Here is an 18646-nt window from a genome sequence, read left to right on the forward strand (position 1 = left end):
AGATTGTCCCATCTCCCCAGTCTTGCTGGAGTGGAGAATGATTAACTATGTTATTACCACACTACGTGTTGTGAAATATAGTGGGAGTAACTTTCACTTCCCTTTACTTTTTCATCTCACCCGAGCACGGTTACTCTCTGTTGTCTCTGTTTCATTTTCTGAACTTTTTTTTTTGTTTCCCCTCCTTAGTGAATAGTCATGTCCAAACCATCGTGCCTGGTTCTGAAGAACTTCATAGGTGGAAAGTTTGTCCCAGGTCGGCGCCACATTGAATCATACGACCCGTCTACTGGGGAAGTGTACTGCAAAGTACCTGACAGCAGCAAAGAGGAGGTGAGGGTCATTCCTATACTTTTAATATGGATTTGAAGTAAATACTGTAATGTCTTAGGTGACAACATGCAGATTACTTCTCTCAATACTTGCATATGAGAGTATAATTTATTTTTCTACCACGGTTTTCCCTGCAGGGTTTTTCATAACTAAACCTTATTAAGCAGGCGTTGGCAACCCTTACTTTTACAACACTGTAACCAGTGCTCAATCTTTAGCTTCAGTACGTACAGTGTGTTTTATTAAATGCTGTACCTTTGCTCTTTGCAGACTCCACAGTCTTGTCGTTAACTTTAAGCCTTGCTAAAAACCTGCTTTTTGTCTGTAGAAGTTGTAATTATTAACATAGAAACAGACAGAGTGGAGTCGATGGGTTGAACTCCTGATCCCTGACTTTCTGCGTAGTAAACCAGTGGACAGAGACGAATATGATATTCTGTCTCCTAGATGAAGAATCCCTTTCAGTTTGACTTTTATTAAGACTCAGTTTTTACATCAGATGACCTCCTGACCCCACCGAACTTGGGATAGGAAACCAAGAAATTAAAAAAATTATATTATTTTGTCTTTTTCTCAGTGCACACCCCCGCCCCCAAACAGATAACAGTGTATAAATGTTTATACATGCAGGTGGAGGCTGCTGTGGCTGCAGCTAAAGATGCCTTCCCAGACTGGTCCGCCCGCAGCTCTGAGCAGCGAGCCAAGATCCTCAACAAGCTGGCGGACCTGATCGAGGCCCACTTGGAGGAGTTTGCCCAAGCTGAGTCCAGAGACCAAGGTTTCAACAGACTGTAGAATTAGATCTTTATAAACTCCAGAGTTTAAAGCCCTGTAATTGTTAGAATCTAATGCCAGTCAGAAACTTCGTGAACCCAATTTACTGTAACATCCTTCTCTGGGCGTCATTCAATCCACAGGTAAAACCATTACATTTGCCCGAACTGTGGACATTCCACGCTCGGTGTACAACTTTCGTTTCTTTGCATCGTCGGTGCTTCACCACACCAACGACTGCAGCCAGATGGACCACATGGGCTGCCTCAACTACACCATCCGCTGCCCCGTGGGAGTAGGTGAGACCTCTCCCCCTCAGTCTACCCACCCCTCCTCTGCGGTGTACTGCAGTGCCTGTGATGTAACTGTCAAATTGTTTTGTGGTGTAGCTGGTCTGATCAGCCCTTGGAATCTCCCTCTCTACCTGCTGACCTGGAAGATCGCTCCTGCCATTGTGACTGGAAACACAGTGGTGGCCAAACCCAGTGAGATGACGTCAGTGACGGCCTGGATGATGTGCAAGTTAATGCAGGAGGCTGGTAAGACGATCAGGGTCAAAAATAAGACACGGGTCAGGGTTTATTGACCAACAGATCACTTTAATCAGGGTCTGAAAGGTCCAGCACCGGTGTCCATCAGTGTCCACATGGCCAGACCTGAAGGTCCACCAGCTTTTTTACATTGCTGTATATACAGGATACTTTCTGAAATACGTACAGTACAAATACATTTAGCAAGAAATAGTAGAATGCAATACTTTGTTCAGTTTATTTGTGTTTTGATCAACATATTTTTTGCAATATTTGAATCTACTGTAAATTATATTGTCAAACAGAAAATGGTTAACTCTGCCTGTCTGTGTGTCTCCACAGGAGTTCCTCCAGGAGTGGTCAACATCGTATTCGGCACAGGTCCCACAGCAGGTGACGCTCTTGTTGGCCATCCTGAGGTCCCTCTCATCTCCTTCACTGGTTCCACACTGACTGCCCAGCGCATTACAGAGCGCTGTGCCCCCTACTGTAAGAAACTTTCACTGGAGCTGGGAGGTAAAAACCCTGCTGTTGTTTTTGCTGATGCAGACCTGGACAAGTGCATCGAGACCACGGTTCGTTCCAGTTTCTCCAACCAGGTGTGAAAAAAAAGTCTTTCTTCTCTACTTTAACTTCTTGTTTGTAGTATTTTTCAACTGTAATTGTTTTTTTTTAAAAGTTTGATTAGAATATGGGCTTTTTCACTTTATAAATAAAGTCATCCAGTCACAACTATTTAGAGGCAACAGACAGGCAACGACAGCAGTAGTGTAACATAATGCCGTACAAACACACTCCGACAGGTGGCACTCTTTGACCATATATCACCATGATGTTGAAACTGTTTTTTTTTTTAACATTAGCTTTAAATCCAGTTTCATCCTTCCTGTTTTCAGGGAGAAATCTGTTTGTGCACCAGTAGAATATTTGTAGAGAGAAGTATCTACCCTGAGTTCTTAGAAAGATTTGTGGTCGCAGCCAAGAAGTGGAAGACGGGTGTACCCTCTGACCCTGCCAACAACAATGGAGCTCTCATCAGTAAAGAGCACTTAGAAAAGGTGCAGTCAAACAGCATGTTTAATTAAAATCAAACTTTTAAATCAGATTAATCACAGCATAAATGTGGATTTACACATTGATCGTTAAATACATATTATTTGTCCATCATTTTAAAATTATCTTTTAATTTGTCTGAAATGTTTAGGTTCGCAGCTTTGTGGCAGTCGCTAAATCTGAGGGTGCTACCATCCACTGTGGGGAGGGAGTGGACCACCTGGACCTGCCCCAGGAGAACAAGTCAGGCTACTACATGCCGGCCACTGTCATCTCAGGGGTCTCTGACAGCTCCCATGTGATGCAGGAGGAGATCTTTGGCCCCGTCACCTGTGTCAGTCCCTTTGACACGGAGGATGAAGCCGTCCGCAGGGCCAACGGAGTGCGTTATGGCCTCGCAGCCACCGTGTGGTCAAAAGATGTGGGGAAAGTCCATCGGCTGGCCAAGCAGCTCCAGGCAGGGTTAGTTTGGACCAACTGTTGGCTGGTGCGGGATTTGAATCTGCCCTTCGGAGGAATGAAGAGCTCAGGTGTGGGGAGGGAAGGAGGGAAGGATTCTTATCATTTTTTCACGGAGGTGAAGAGTGTCACAATCAAATACTAGCTGATTTCTGCACCACATTTCAACTTCTTAGAAAGTAAATTGGATACAAAATCTAATTTTATCACTCTTCAAAAATGAGATTAATAGGGTTGTTTAGTATTAGTACATTATTAGTATTTTCCATTTTAATAATGATAGTAGCTGCCATTGTTGTTTGTAATTGATAATGTTCTCTTAAGTTCAGAAATAATCTGTTAGGACATATCGGGAAATGAGGTCAGTCTAAAGTACATTTATGCTACTTTCAAGAAAAGTTTTTTTTATACGTCCAAGAGCAAGAATAAAATCAAGAAAACCTTTAATAATTTAAACAGCATATGTTTGTGCTCTGCACTGCTGTCTGAGGGGAAACACAGACACAAAGGTATAAAACCTGATAAACCAAAGAAAAGGTTAAGAAGAGTTTCTTTTAGATCAGGGGAGCACAGGCAAAAACCCTTCAACCCTAGTTCCAGTTTTTCATGTGTTTTGCAACAACAGCAACTATGTGGTGCCATTAATTAAAATACTTCAAGTGAGTTTGACATGTAGTTTACTGTGTTCATGTCTCCACATCTGGACTGTGTGTTTGTCTGAGGAATGCAGTGGGCCTTTATCATATCCACAGCTCAGTGACAGTGAGGGATGAGCAGGTTGTCACTAGAAAGCAGGTGCACCTGATGGATCAACATTCCTGAAGGTCTACAGTCACGTAAATAGATCTGATTGTTTGGCGGTATCAGTTAGCAGGGATTTTCTCATTTTTCAGGGATTTTTTCAATGTCGTCCAGTTTATACATTTTGTACAGAACTACTGTTTGACGCTAGGCTTTAGATTAAACATATAGGCTAATGCTAACAGTTTTTTTTTTTTTTTTTCTTGCAGTAACCTGAGGTGAATATTCATTGTTGCTAGTGAGTATATTATATATAATATTATATTATATTGAGCCTTTTACAGGAAACTGGAATTTTGTTTTCCGTCAGATGACGTTCATCTGATCTCACTGCTGTGCCGGGTGTGGTGGATGTGGGCATCATGTGAACAATCATGCCCCCCCACCCATATGTGACATTTACCACACAGCTAGTGTGTTTGTGTGTGTAAGAGAGAGTGTGTGTCCCACCCTCTGTGCTTTGGCTAGGCAATTGGTATTGTGCTCTGATGGGCTGCAGGACTGCACACACACATACGAGTCGTTGCGTGTGGTGGAATGGACTCCACCCAAACGAGTCCAGTTAGTCGGTCTGAGGAGACGTGCTCTGCTGCACTGGTGTTTAAATTTCAATTCTAATAGAACTGACTCAGCAGATATTTGTTTTCCTCTCCTTGCCCACTTTCTTCCATTGAGTTATTTTTCATATTAACTTCTCTATGAAACACGCCAAGGTTTCATTCAGAAGGGAGGCTCTCCGTCTGCGGGTCGCACCCATGTGGTACATGACCGGTGGACTGACCACCGGTGGATGCGGCCAATCCAAGCATGTCAAATTTCACCCCACTTATCAGCCACTGGGAAGGATTTATAACTGAGAATACTGAATACTTCCAGTTTATATCCACAGGAAGGTGGACTATCTGGATTATACAGTGTCAATGTGTGTTTTCCTGGCACACAGTTGCAGGGACAATTAGCCACAGTTCAATTTTGCTTTTCTGTTACACTGTATTTAATCCCACTTTATGCAGCATTGGTCCTGTGCCCAGACAGGGTCAGGTGACAGTCAGCTGACGACTGATCTGATCAAAATGCAGACCGCATTCTTAGCACGCATTTGCATGGTGCTAAAACATCCAAGTTGATATCTGTCAAGTTGGCTAATGTTTTTGAGGCACAGCAGACAGCAGGAGACAATCATCGCATTCTCCAAATTTCTACCTTTAGCACAGCTACATCTAAAATATTTGCCTCTCTAAGCACCTGCAGTATGACTTAAGAATGTCCAAATACAGGAACAGACAGTTTGCACCAATCACCCAGAATCCTCCATGTGTCTCACATGTCCCAAAATCTACAAAGACCACTGACCTAATTTTGTTCATTGGGAGTCAATAAGGTTATATCTTAAAAAAGAAGCTTATAATACATTAAATCATTGTTGTTGTGGATATTTTCTTAACCCTTTCTCAATTTCACCTAAACTCACAGTTTTTATCACCTCTCCTCCACCTCCTCATCTCTCTTCCTTCTCCTGAGGTCTCTCTGTCATGTTTTGGTTTAGGGACTTTTCCACTGAGTCGATAACCCTTGGCTGAAGTTGAATCCTGAGAAAATACTGCTGTTTAAGCAGCTTCAGTAAATACTCTAGAGCTAACAACATCCTATTCACATTGTGTGTGTATATATTTAGAAGGTACAATTTTGGGTTCGGGTTAGTTTGACACGGATGGTGTAATAAATCTTCACATTCAAATTAGGGGTGTATGTGCTCTATATAATGGGGGTAAGTTCAAAGTTTTTCTGGGTATACAGCAATGACAAATAAAAAATAATTAGTTGTTACATTTAATTTAGCTGAATTTAAATAAAAACATATAGCTTCAAAGTTGCCCTCATTAGAAACACTTTGTTTTTGCTCCACTTACAGTTGGACCAATAAGTACTTCCTAAAGACATTTCACTTGTGAATAAAGGCCATAACACGGACCTACTTCCATGTACTGTACGTCGTGTGCTGATGATTGTGACCTGGATCACAGCAGTCTGACTTGTTCTTGGCTGTGGGCCATGACACACTAAGACCTAACTATCTGTGTCACGTGATGATTGTCACAGACTTGAAAGTCAAATTTGAGTTTTGTTTCTTAACCTTGTTATTTAGAAGAAGGTTGTTTTGTTAAACCTTTATGTTGAATTGAATGTTTAACTAATGGGGAAAAAAGTTTCTTGAGAAAATTATTCAGAGAAAAAAAGGATTATGAAAGGAAATTAGTTTAGAGAGAGAGTCTTAATAAATAGAGATGACCTTAAAAAAACCTTCTTGGGGGTTTTAGTTTTTTTTTTAAATAATACATTCAAATAATAGAATTTATTGTTTGTAAACAGATAGACTGGCACGTCGTATAAGACAGCGCCTCCCTGACTCAGTTTGGCCACGGGCCACAGACTGAAGCCATTACAAAGTTTAACAATGATAATGTCTGTTATTAGCTGTTCTGCTAAACGAACCCGTTATTCAATACCTTTATTTTTTTTTAACACATCTATTGGACCTAATGTCCTTTTTAAAATAACTGACTCAACTGGCAGTGAACATTGACCTCCTTGTGTTAGAACACGGTGGCCCACATTTAAACGAACAATATGTTTTATTTAGGTTGTACTGAACATCCATTACAGTGTAATCAGTCACCTATATAGGCCTCAGTCATGCCATGCCAAGTGTTCTCATATGTGTACTGACCTGTGTTCTGTGGATCACTTGGATTAAAAAAAAAAAAAAAGTTGTCTGATCCAGCAGCTGAGATGGAAAAGAGAGGATTTTATTTGGTGTCAAGAGAATCGCAAAACAAACATCACAGCTGTGGTAAAGGCCGGTCGTCTGCACTGTGTGGTCTGTGGTGCACGAGGATATGTTGATGCTATAAAAATCATTACATTGACTGATGTTTGGAGGTGGAAATATTCAAACACAAATATGAAAATAACACACTGCAGATGCAGCGCTGTGGATGTTACGACCAGGCCTTTTTTGAATGGGAAATAATGTGGACAAAAGTAGGGAAATGCAACTGGTAGGAGCAGCTGTTGAGCTGCAACATCTGTGGAGTAAATATTCAGAGGGAACTGAGCCTGTGCTGAAGTGTCCTCAAGCATGTTCTGATCTGATTGTCACACGGTTGGGCTGTGGACGTCCCGCTGATTTCTCTACGGGGAATTTTCTCTGACATTTTGAGAGAAAGATTCCTCAGGCGTTTGTCAGGATCGTTCAGATTTTTTTCAGCGGAACATCTACACGGAGATTCAGCCTTTTAGGGCGACCTTTTTTTCCTCCCGTTCTCAGCTCTCATGTGATTCTAACGCGGCTGAATACTGAACATATTGTCACGTATGCTGACTGTCATGCAGGTAATAAGTCACTCAGGTTGAAATGGGAGTGCATGCTCACTGTCAGACCATCGTGTCTCTAGACGTTACCCTTAAGGAGCCTGAAAGTTTGTCCCTGAAGCTGTTCCTGAATAGTCTTTAAAAGTTCAACCATAACCAGGCTGCAGACGAACATCATTAGCCTCCCTTTCAGTCTTTCAGCCTTCAGTCTCTCTCTCTCATCTCTCTCAGTAATCATTGTCTCTTATCTGTGCTGCTGCTACAGAGCCGTGTCTATTCATCGCCATCCTCTGGTGACTGTGGCCTAGTTTTTTTTTTTTGTATTTATTTAATTTTTTTATTGAACTGTAATTAAATACATTGAATAGAGGCAGACAGCTGACCTCTCAGGTGACCATGGAGGAAGAGATAAAAGAGTTGCTGGATATTGAAGATAATGACAAAAGAATAAAACGTAATTCCTGGTCTTATTATTCACTTGTTTGTTTGGCCGTATGTCCTTATCTGAAAAAGAAATACATTTTTCCCAGTTGTTCATACGAGTCTGCCGTTTCTACTGCCACAAACACGCTCTTCAGATCTAAGACTTAATTATTCAGATGTGCTTTTAATGGCTGACACCGTAGTTCTTTTTGTATTCTTCCTTACAATCCTAATGTGTCTTTAACCAGCTGATTGATGTGTCATATTTTAGTTGCACAAACTGATGGTGAAGGATTCATTTAATCCAGTCCTACCACCGGTTTTCATTTCAAGCTGCAGGACCCTTGACCTGCGGGCAGCTCAGACAAAATACTTCTTGAGCACAAAAAAGATTTAGCCTGGCAGAGAACTCAAGACGAGCTCCTCTGCCTCCTTTCAATGAATATATAATCCCAACCCTCCGTGGTGGATTCCTTTAAAAAAAAAAAGTACCTCTCGGCAGTGGCGTTTCACTGGATACGGGCTGACAGAGCTTGATTTCACATTCCACAGTGAGGGGACGAGGATGACACCAAATCCTCCCCTGAATGTGGAAATAACGAAGCCAATATGTCACCGCGGTGGTGCAGTGTGGCGGGCACGGCGCCTCCAGCATGGCTGCCTCACAAAGGCCACGGGAGCTCTGCTGGAAGTGAACAGAGCTGCGGTCTGTCTGTCAGTGTGTGGGCGGATGAGTGGAAGCACAGAAAAGAAGCAGGCAGTGAGAGAGCCAGAGTTGCTGACTTTTGCTGACTGGTCAGTCAGCCTGCAGTACCAGATGGTCCAGTTTGGGCTCTGATCCCTCAGGCCATTGTCCAGACTGTTTGTGTACACACACACACACACTTAGGTGTGTACACAAGTAAACAAAACCACATCCAAGAGCCCGTGTGCTATTTTTCGGTTTTCACCTAGAAACTGTACACTCACCGACCACAGCTTGGAGCCCTCCACTCATCCTCCCACTGCTCCGATTACCCACAGTACACTGGGAATGTGGTTGGTACCTGAACTACAAAAATACACAGGCTGCTGAAATTAGACCGACCCAGCAGAGGATTATATCATACCTCAGAGAGTATAAAACACAGTATATATACATATACATATACATATAATTCACTGTCTCTGAATGAACTCCTTCATAATCCATTTGACAGTCGTGTCAGTTTGTCAACTGTAAGTCTTACTGCCCTGCGTTCGTTGACCCAGGTCAGGCTTCTGACCTGACAAAACCTTTTCACACAGTTTGTATGGCAGAGGAATTGCTGTTTGCACTGAACACTAGTGTCACTCGGCACATTGGTTAAAATAATAATCTGGTTCTTCTTTCTTCTTTTTCTTTTGGCTTTGTCCCTTATTTTTCAGGGGTTGCCACAGCAAATCATTGATTTCCATCTCTCCCTGTTCTCTGTATCTTCTCCTCTGACTCCAACTATCTGCATGTCCTCCCTCACTGCATCCAAAATAATAATCTGGTTAATTATACATAATTAAATAATCAAAATTAATCTATTAATTTAAAAAGCCCTAAAATATACATTTTTTCACATCTGTTCTGAACCATCAAGTGATTTTTTCTATATCTGTGTGTACAGTGAAATTCACTGCCTGTCTCACTCATCTTATCTCTTTTCTGTTTTTTTTTTGTCATCAGACCTTTGTGTGGGCACACACCTCCTCACCTTACTCGTCCTTTTGTTTTGTGGCTCCTTCCTGCGTTGCGATTGGTCCACCGGAGACACACCACCTCCTGGAGCTGAGCCACAACGCATCGGACATATCACAGAGCACACAAACAGGTGATGACCCACAGTGACACATGACAAATAGGATGCTGCGTGACCCTCGGTCTGTTTACATTTGCTTCCTGTCCATGAGCAACAGTACAAGCAGAGCTGTGTCTGACGCCCGGGACCGCTTGTCACAACGATAACACACGCTGATAAACAGAGTGAAATTCCAAACATAACTCAGGCTTTTAAATGTTCGTTATCAGACCTGTATCAATATTTTATTTTTTACATTACCTCCTGTGTCCTTTATCAAAGCTGGATTTCCCCTTACTGCCTACAATAATGTCATTTTTACATGATGTATAACACGATAAAAAAAACAAATATTAAAGCATCATTTACTATTCTAAGAGGAAAAAATACTGCTGAAAAATATGATGTTTTCTTTTCTTTTTTTACATTTCTGCATCTTCTCATCTTCCCGGGTTTTAATCTTTCTTCTTGCAGTTGCAGCTCAGTTCGGCCATAAACATCTGATTTATGACATTGATCTTTGCTGCATCTAAACAACTAGAGAGAGTATAAAACAGCAGAGAGACTATTAATCAGTTGTTTCCGTTTTGGGTTTGTTTTATGATCTTACTACTCATCTACTGCTGACTTTACTGCTCAGGTTTGTATTGAAGGTGATTAATTAAGATCCCAAAACAACTGGTTAGTTAGTGAAACTGCTGGATTAAAAGCCGTGGAGTGATGATGAATGATTACGGATTAACAGCACTTTAAAAAAAAACACAATGAGATGATGCCATCAAAAATGTTTAGGAGCCAATTTCTTCTTGTCGTACAGTGGAAACATCTCCAGTTCGATTCCCAACACAGATTTGAAATTTGACATGTTGTTTTCTGTGTGGCAATCAACTGACCTTCCACCTTTGCTGACGGACCTGAGGCTATCACCGTTGATGCACCCGATTGGCCCTTACACAAAAACAAAAACTACCCTCATCCTAGTGTGCTAGTGTGTTGTTGTGAGGAACAAGTCAGGAAAAATTGATTTGTTGCTCAGGCAAATGTTAATATTTGACTGTTGGCTTGTTTATGTCGATCAGATCGTCCAGTTGCGTGAGACAAGACACGTGCCACCAAGTCACGGGCCTTTCCTCTCCTCTACGCCATAGATCCCTGATGTCACATTATGAATAGGACAGAATCCCCCCCCACCCCCTCCCCCTGCATGAACCACAGCACAACAAAGTTACTGCTGTGGACCAGAATGGTTCGAACAGACAAAGTGGGAGGGGTGGTAAAAGAGGAGGTGGATGTTTTGCTTTGGTTTGGATTGGGTGTTAGGAAAGTCTGTGTAGGGTTTCAGGTCAGTGAGGAGCCAGAATATAAACACGCCGAGAGGAAAACGTGAGTGTGTGTCTGCGTACACACTCTTTGATGTGGATGAATGAACACAGCGTTAAGTTTACTATAATCCAATTTCACACACAAACACACACACACACAACTCTGTGAAGACTCTGCAACATTTGTACGTACGATTGAACACATAAGGACAGTCTGCAGCCCACTACTGCCACTGTCATGCCATTGGAGGATATACTGTATATAAATAGTGTTTAAAAAACATCTAATTATCATATTATTATATATACTGTATATATGTGTGTAAATTAGTTAACATTATTATATACTGTATTAATTAATAGTGTTCAAATATTCTCTCACCAGGGCCGGCCTCTACTCCCTACAAGAGCTCCTGCGACTGTCAAGGTCAGTATTTCCACTCAAATAAACGTCCTACAGCATCATCACAGGTTACACTCGTTCATCATGTTACATAACGTTTGTACAGCAGCATTTAATCAGTTGGTCATATGCACTGTATTTAGCAGTGGGAGGACACGCTGCATCGTCAGTACTGACTGTGCACATCCATAAAGTTCAGGATCATAAAAATGTTAAGCTCCAAACACAATGGAGCTAATTGTGTTGAAACAAAGTGTGCATCCTGCACAGTGTTCCTGAGACATCATGAAATGTAATTATGGGCCATGCCAGAACCCAGTTGCAGCCTTGCAGCTACATTTTTGTTATGTCAACATCACTTTCTAGTTTGTTATTGTTTATCTTTTTTTTTTTTTCTGCTAGCATTGAATTTGAATCAGTTAAGCCGTTGGAGTCATCACACAGTCAGGAAAGTGCAGCATTCATTTACATCATATTTAAATTTTCATGTGGCTTACTTTATTAATAAAGATGATGAGCGGCATATTTTCAAAACATGTCTTGTCCAAATGTTTGGCGCTGCAGTTTCATTGTGGTACAGTTAAATTACATGGCTTGCATCCATTTAAATTTCATTAAAAAAAATATGTGGATTTACAGGCCCAGGGGATTAGGACTGTCATCACACTTCCACGGTCTGACAGAGGCTTTGTGCCTCCCATCCATTTTAAGTGCTGTGTTGACCACAGGGTCCAGAGTAGGTTTGAATGAAAGTGTGTGTGTGTGTGTAGTGTGTGTTCTCCACTGGCTAAAGGTTATGGTCTGTATAAACAGGGAAGGGGATTTATGCATGGGTTCTTCCCTGATCCTTTTTTATACTTTGCTGGTTTCTACCTTTCTGTCTCCTCCACACAAGGCGTCAGGTTGCGTGTGCGAGTGTGTGCTTGTGTTTGACCTGCAGGACCGCAGTTCAGACTGCTGTCTCCATGGCGAGGGCTGCTTCCTGTCGTGGGAAGGCTCGGCTTCCTGTGCTGAGAGCACTGCTGTGGCGCGTGTGTGTGTAGAGTACAGTAGATTTCCCATACTGGAGGCAGCCGTGTGTACAGTTCACGTGCTGACCGCAGAAGATTTGTCGATTAATGAGCGATTAAAAGGAAATCTAATCAAACGTCCACGTATTTGGTCTTGCATTGAATCCTTATTCCACGTCTTCTTGGCATGGTTTTTAAGAAGCATATACAGCAGCTCCTCAGTCCTCTTTCATCATTGTCTTTCATCTTTTGTACTCTATTAGAGGACAATTATTCATCTCATTGTTAGGAGGACGGCAGGACTGGAGGAGACAGAGACAGCATCCGGGAAGTCATTTCAAATCCCTATCAAGTCGCGAACACACATGGATGAGTCATCCTCCCGTCTGATTAGACTCCTGCTAGCACGAGACCAGAGCAGGAGTTCTGAACCAATAAGTATCCAAGGGCGGGTGAGGTTTGGGGTGAGGCGGAGGAAGCCTCTCGAAATAGCAGAAGCAGGCCAAAGGCATTGTTTGAACAGTTCCAGTGTCTGTTCTTTTTCTCCACTTGAGTCCTTCATCGCCGTACACCACACCCCTGCAGGACTGACTGGACATTAGACACACAGGCACCAGTGGAGGAAGCTATTCTGCTATTCTTTAACCGTCGCTTTTGTAGAATGTTGGCAAAGGATAAAAATGAGCTGAAAGGAGGAAACATTAGCTTAAACGTTACATATTTTGAATGGGTTTTTTTTTTTTTTTGGCTAATTAAATAAAAACATGCAAAGAGGAAAAAAAAAGTCTCTCTGCAGAAGCTCATAGAAATCTTGTATCAACACAGCATTGAAAAGTGTTTATTTTATTTGTCAAGAGTTTGGATTCTCAAGCGTCGCACATGAATCATCGTCAGACGCGATGGGAATTCTAACGACCCTACAACCTTCACCACTTCAGACAAGAGTGATTGCTCGGCTTAAATAACTGCACTGATTGCTGTCTTTATTGCTTTAGTGCAGGCCCACAGTTATGTTCACTTGAAGTCTTGGATAGAAGAAATTTCTCAGAATATTGATTAATAATTAAATTTAATTGTGAAAATATTTAAGGCTAGTCTGTGGTTGTGGTGTTATTAAATGTGTGGTTTATGTACAGTTATTAAGTATGCTCCAGTTAAAGCTTTGTGACTGTGTCAGAGGTTAGCAGCTCCACGGATCAGTGTTACATTATTATTATTACATCACAGCTACCTAGCCAAGATAGCATCATCTTTGCCCGTGCTACACAGACTGACAGCTAGCTAGCTTCATATCTTGTTTCCAGTGCAAAACAGTCCATTTAACCTATGAACCATGGCCTTCAAACTGTGTTTACAGCACCCCCTGCAGGGATGTGGGGAGTGGAATCTACCATAAAGCTTTGTGCAATATTAATGCACAGTCTACCTTTAATAATGTTTGCTGACCTAAAATGACCTTTGAACATGTGTCTTCTGTGACACGTGGCCTCTTCAGTATGACCTTTTAACCCTGGCTGCAAAGTCTTCCAGAAACGTTATGAGCGTGTCTGAAATAGCTGTGCGTGTTTGACATCTGGACTGATGCTTGGAGTGCTGATGACTATCTGACTTTTCTCTTTGCTTTAAAACCAGTCTACCTTTATCTTGGGATTTTGTCTTATCTTCTACTTTTGAGATTATTGAAAAAAAGGAAAGAAGTTTCAGCACACATTTTTTTTTCAGTGGCATGACCTTAAACTTACCTAAAAGTCAACTGAGCAGTTTCATCCCACGCTGCAGACTCCAAACCTGACAAGGTTTCACTGAAGCTGCTGTGGCCCAGATTTAATATGAATGGTTTTCATAAGTCTGACGGTGAATGAAGCGCTGCGGCGTTTTATGAAACCGTTGAGCTGACAGCCTTTGACATTTTAGTCAGACAGCTCTGTCAGCATCTCTACATGGCAGCAGAAACAATAGAGAGAGATGCTAATGTTTCAAGATAGCAGAGAAGAAGAAACAGACACACACACACACATGATCTAAGTGTGTGTGTCACATTTACAAATGTCACAGGGCAACACAGTTATATAAGCCCGTGTTTCAGACTGCTGCTCCTGTCTCAGAGATTAGATAAAAGCAAATGAAATCAGATCATGCCTTCACTCAAACAATTGAAATAATAAATATATACATGATTGGAAAAGAAACAGCACACAAAACATTTTCTTTAACTGCCTCAGTTTAGTTTTATGTCCCATTTTATTGCTCTGTTAAACAAAACTTCTCCAATCTGGACCTGGGAGTAGAATGGAACGGATTTTAGGAGAATCTAAAAACAGCATCTGCTCCGTTTTGACAGGTTTCAAATTTCACGTCTGCCTTCAAAACACAATTTCAGTTCTCACGAGGACATAAACGTATTTAATGATAACCATCCCTTTGCTTTATTAGCTTTTTGACTCATGCAAATTATGAACGTGTTACAGGATGATAATTATCAGGGAGTTGATTTGAGGGAGGTTTTTTTCTACTAGTGATCAAAACTAAATAACTGGATTGGGCTGATGTTAGAAAAATACACAGTTTAAAGAATTTAAAACTGCAGCCTGTGCAGCAGGGACGTGATGCTACTGTATTTGGATGTAGAAAAAGAGTGCACTGATTAAAACATTAGTCAAAAGTCATTCTAATTTCTATTCTAATAGGCTCATTTTGGCCAAAGGGATGTTAATCTAAAATGTACACATATTTCTGGCAAATAATTAGGGCGGGGTATTTTTTTCAACACTTTTGACCTTAAACCTTTTACTCCTGCCTGGTCCCATGATGCAACACATCTGCTGTGATGTAACATCTCTTGACGTTGGTATTTCTGACTGTACATTAATGTCATAAACCAGGCTGTGAGAACACAAACTGACAAAATTCAAATTGTTAGCATTGACCATGTCATCAACTGTAGTCCTGGTGTGGACAAAAGCTCTGTTCTAATGGGACAGAAAGTCTCTGATTGGACGGTTTGAGGCCAGAGGTCATGAGGTGAAACCACATACCAACCATGTCTAAAATGCAGGATTTTTCCTCGACCCTGACTTTATGTGTCTCTAACTTTGACAACCAAGACAAACAAGTTGTTGCATTGTACAATATTTTTCCTTTTTTTTCCCCCTCACCCTTAATATTATGCTTCAGTATCTTGAAAGAAGCATTTGGTCCTCAGATTCCCAGGCATGTAGAGACATAAAGTATCAACACATAAATGGAAAGTCCTCTCATTGAATTGTGCATTTAAATGTTGTTTCTTTTGATCTAATGAGATGGATTCCACACCAGTGATGTCATAGCAAACTTCCAGCTGATATAATTTAGCTTTGATGAGGAAATACACACACAAACACTTGGAGCCCCCTCACGTCCTCTCATCCTCACTGAATTTTTCTCTCCCGCTTTGTATGTCCCTTCACGTTCAGTGTCCTCTAGATCTAAGACTCAGCTGAATCATGACTCGTGAACTGGTGTATCCTCGTTGGGAACACGGGCCGATCACCAGCATGGACAAAAAAAAACTCATTACTAGGCTGCAGGAAGCAACAAACGGGAGGAGGGCGAGGAACAAAGGAAACTGTAGTTAGCTGGAGAGAGAGAGAGGGGAAAGATGGGATTGGACCGGGGCTAAAGTCGGTATAATTACTAGATCTTAGAGAAAAGTTAATGACTAAGTAGCTAATGATGACGAGGAGGAACAAAGAGAGGAGAAGGCTCGGGGAGAATATGGGAAAAGAAGTGAGTCCTGATAATAAATTATTTGGTGGAAAAACGAGGACAGGAAGGAGGGAGGGAAATAAAGAAACAGACTCAGAGCAAGGAGAGAAATTGGTGCTGACATTGAGGAGTCAATTAGTGGAGAGATGTGAGGAGTGGAAGGAGACAGAGAAGACAGGACTCACATACACACACTCACACACGCACACACACACACACACTCTACCTGTGTGATACACCTGTCTTACATTTTGTCTTTGTATCTAATTTGTATGCCAGACATGTTCCATCTCTCCTCATCTGCCCTCTGTGTGTGTGTGTGTGTGTGTTGTTGTTGTTGTTGTTGTTGTTGTTGTTGTGCACGTGTACATGCACAGGCACGCCAAGACCAGTCAGTCACCGAGTAGTTTAACCAGACCGCCCGTCTGCAGACCTCATCTGCGCACCCATTGGTTAAAGGGAAGTCCTGCGCAGCCAATGAACTCGCGATGAGGTTTTATGGCCCGACTGGTGAGTGCAGTAAACCTGGGTGTGTGTAAGGAGTGAGTGAGGCGTGGGGGTCTGTGTTTGTGTACAAATGCTGTGCTTTTGTTGCTGTGGAGCAGAATAAGTCCAAGGTCCACAGTGTGTGTAGTGAATGGACACGTCACGCCTGTGGTCAGGTGGATGTGTGACCCACCCCAGTGGGCATATATTGCATAACTAGACTATTCAACTTGGCCCCCGGTCTGGGGTCGGTGTGACTCATATTTGGACAATATTCATTCAAATGTCAAACATGTTTTAACAGCCGAGACCAAACCTCACTGAGTCACTGGGAAGCCAACAACCCAAAAGGCTGGTTTGTTTACAAGGTTTCAGAATAAATGAAACGTTTTCTTATCATATTTGACTGTGTATAGAGCGCGTGTTCATTCATAATCTGTGTTCAGATTAAACACTGCCAAAACATTTCCATTTTAAAGCAGGCGCTGGAACGCCGCGGTGCATTTTTAAAGTTATCCGCACACGCCAATCCTTGAGTTGGCATCTCCGACAGCCTCCTGAAGTGGCAAGTACAACTTAGAAATTCCTAGGCTAAAATGTTCGGTGACTTCTCAGTGACTTGTTGTGGTTCGTCTTAAAGCAACGCAAATGAAATGGACAGAATAGAACCCACATTTCAGTGACCCGAGGCATGAAGAGGCTGCTGTTAGAGTATCCTGATAAAATACTTTTGCCAAATGAACACTAATGGCTGACACTTTATTCTCACAGTTCACTGTGACATCATCGAATTGATTTAATGCTGGTTTTTCCACCATAGGAAGGGAAGAGCACAGGCAAGTGTATGAAGAAAAAAGTGCATCGTCATTTGGCTGGAAAACTATGGCCGTTCTTTACTGTTGGTGTAGTGTTAATTAGTTAAGCTAATTAAATGGTATTCTTTCTTTGTTACATTTTAACAGTTTGTATTTCTTACTGACAGATTTTGATGTTTCTCACTCAGGTGGTTCTAACGACATCAGTGTGTGAACGCTGTCTTTGAGAACTGCATTCATTTAAGGTCACTCTCTTTTTCCAGGACTGAAAGTACGTGAATGATGATGAAGTTGTGAACTACAGTAAGTATAGGTGTGTGTGTGTGTGTGTGTGTGTGTGTGTGTGTGTGTATGCATCTGACCTGAAGGAAAACAAGCAATGTATGCATGAGTAATGGAGGTGGGAGGGTGTCTTATATAAGAGCCTAAAAAAAAATCCCGTGGCATTGAGAAGAAGATCTATGTGGAAGGGAGGGGTGAGGCTGTGATGCTGAAAGATGAAAGAGAATAAAAAAAAGAATTAGCTGGAGGCTGCAGCTGCAGCTCATTCAGCGTTTTCCTGTTTATTCCCAACAACAAAAGTTTGTGCTTTTTTATTATTCTTTTAAGCTTTTTTCGTTTGGTTTTGAAAAGTTTGTTTCTTTAACAACAAAAAATGACATTTGTGGAAAGGTATTTGAACCTGTCCAGTCGACCCCGGGGCAGCAGCAGTGACCGATTCTTCTCAACCCTGAAAGGAATCCAAAAGGCAGGAAATACCAAGAAAATGCTCTTTGTGAATGTCAGAGTTTTTTGAAGGTTAATGTGTTTAGACAATACAGAGCAATAAGTGATGATGAGTGAATGTGTTGTCAGGGCTCTGGAGATTTAGGCCAAAACGTAACATGGCATGAATTATATGATCCATGAGTCTTATTTCCTTTGAACTGAAGAAGTCCTTACGTATGTGTTTGAATACACGTGAATGTGCATGTGAGTATGTGTGTCGTGGGATGTATGCATGTGTGTGTGTGGGAGTTGATTTTATTATGTAAAAGCACTTTCAGCTTTTTGTCATATTTTTTTCCTTATGATCATGAGCTGAAGTTTGGGAAATACTGATTTAGTCTGTCGGCTTTATTTCCTGTTTCTTAATTACGGGTTGTTTAATTCAACACAGTATTTGGTCGAAGTTACAGTAAATCTCTTTTTTTTTATCTCATTGTGTAACAGAACCATAGCTGAAACTTTGACCTATTTTATTTGATCACTCTTTCTGCCATGACACACTTTTGTGAGCTCATGAATCGGGAAGGAACTGAGGACGACAGGAG

The 18646-nt window shown here is 41.5% G+C and overlaps 1 protein-coding gene across 6 annotated transcripts in view; it reads left to right on the top strand.

Annotated features, from left to right (window-relative positions):
• The first annotated feature begins 60 nt into the window (after positions 1-60).
• Positions 61-18646, top strand: part of aldh8a1 (aldehyde dehydrogenase 8 family, member A1) — a 22227-nt gene continuing 3641 nt past the window's right edge. For 2 of the 6 annotated variants that reach the window (XR_521746.3, XR_521745.3), the window contains exons 1-11: positions 70-333; positions 964-1111; positions 1251-1406; positions 1497-1646; positions 1980-2236; positions 2534-2695; positions 2842-3152; positions 9442-9586; positions 11261-11302; positions 16410-16542; positions 17597-17636. Coding sequence is in view for 3 of the 6 variants with exons in the window: in XM_025056632.1 (XP_024912400.1) it covers positions 199-333; positions 964-1111; positions 1251-1406; positions 1497-1646; positions 1980-2236; positions 2534-2695; positions 2842-3294 (1461 nt within the window). In the remaining 3 variants the exon portion in view is untranslated. Of the gene's footprint in view, positions 334-963; positions 1112-1250; positions 1407-1496; positions 1647-1979; positions 2237-2533; positions 2696-2841; positions 3819-4159; positions 4189-9441; positions 9587-11260; positions 11303-16409; positions 16543-17596; positions 17637-18646 lie in introns of those variants that run through there. The other 4 variants (XR_003050020.1, XM_017033728.2, XM_025056632.1 and 1 more) reach the window with 4 other exon arrangements.

The sequence above is a fragment of the Cynoglossus semilaevis genome, chromosome 7 (assembly GCF_000523025.1).
Source record: "Cynoglossus semilaevis isolate Cse_v1.0 chromosome 7, Cse_v1.0, whole genome shotgun sequence".
NCBI classification, from domain to species: domain Eukaryota; kingdom Metazoa; phylum Chordata; class Actinopteri; order Pleuronectiformes; family Cynoglossidae; genus Cynoglossus; species Cynoglossus semilaevis.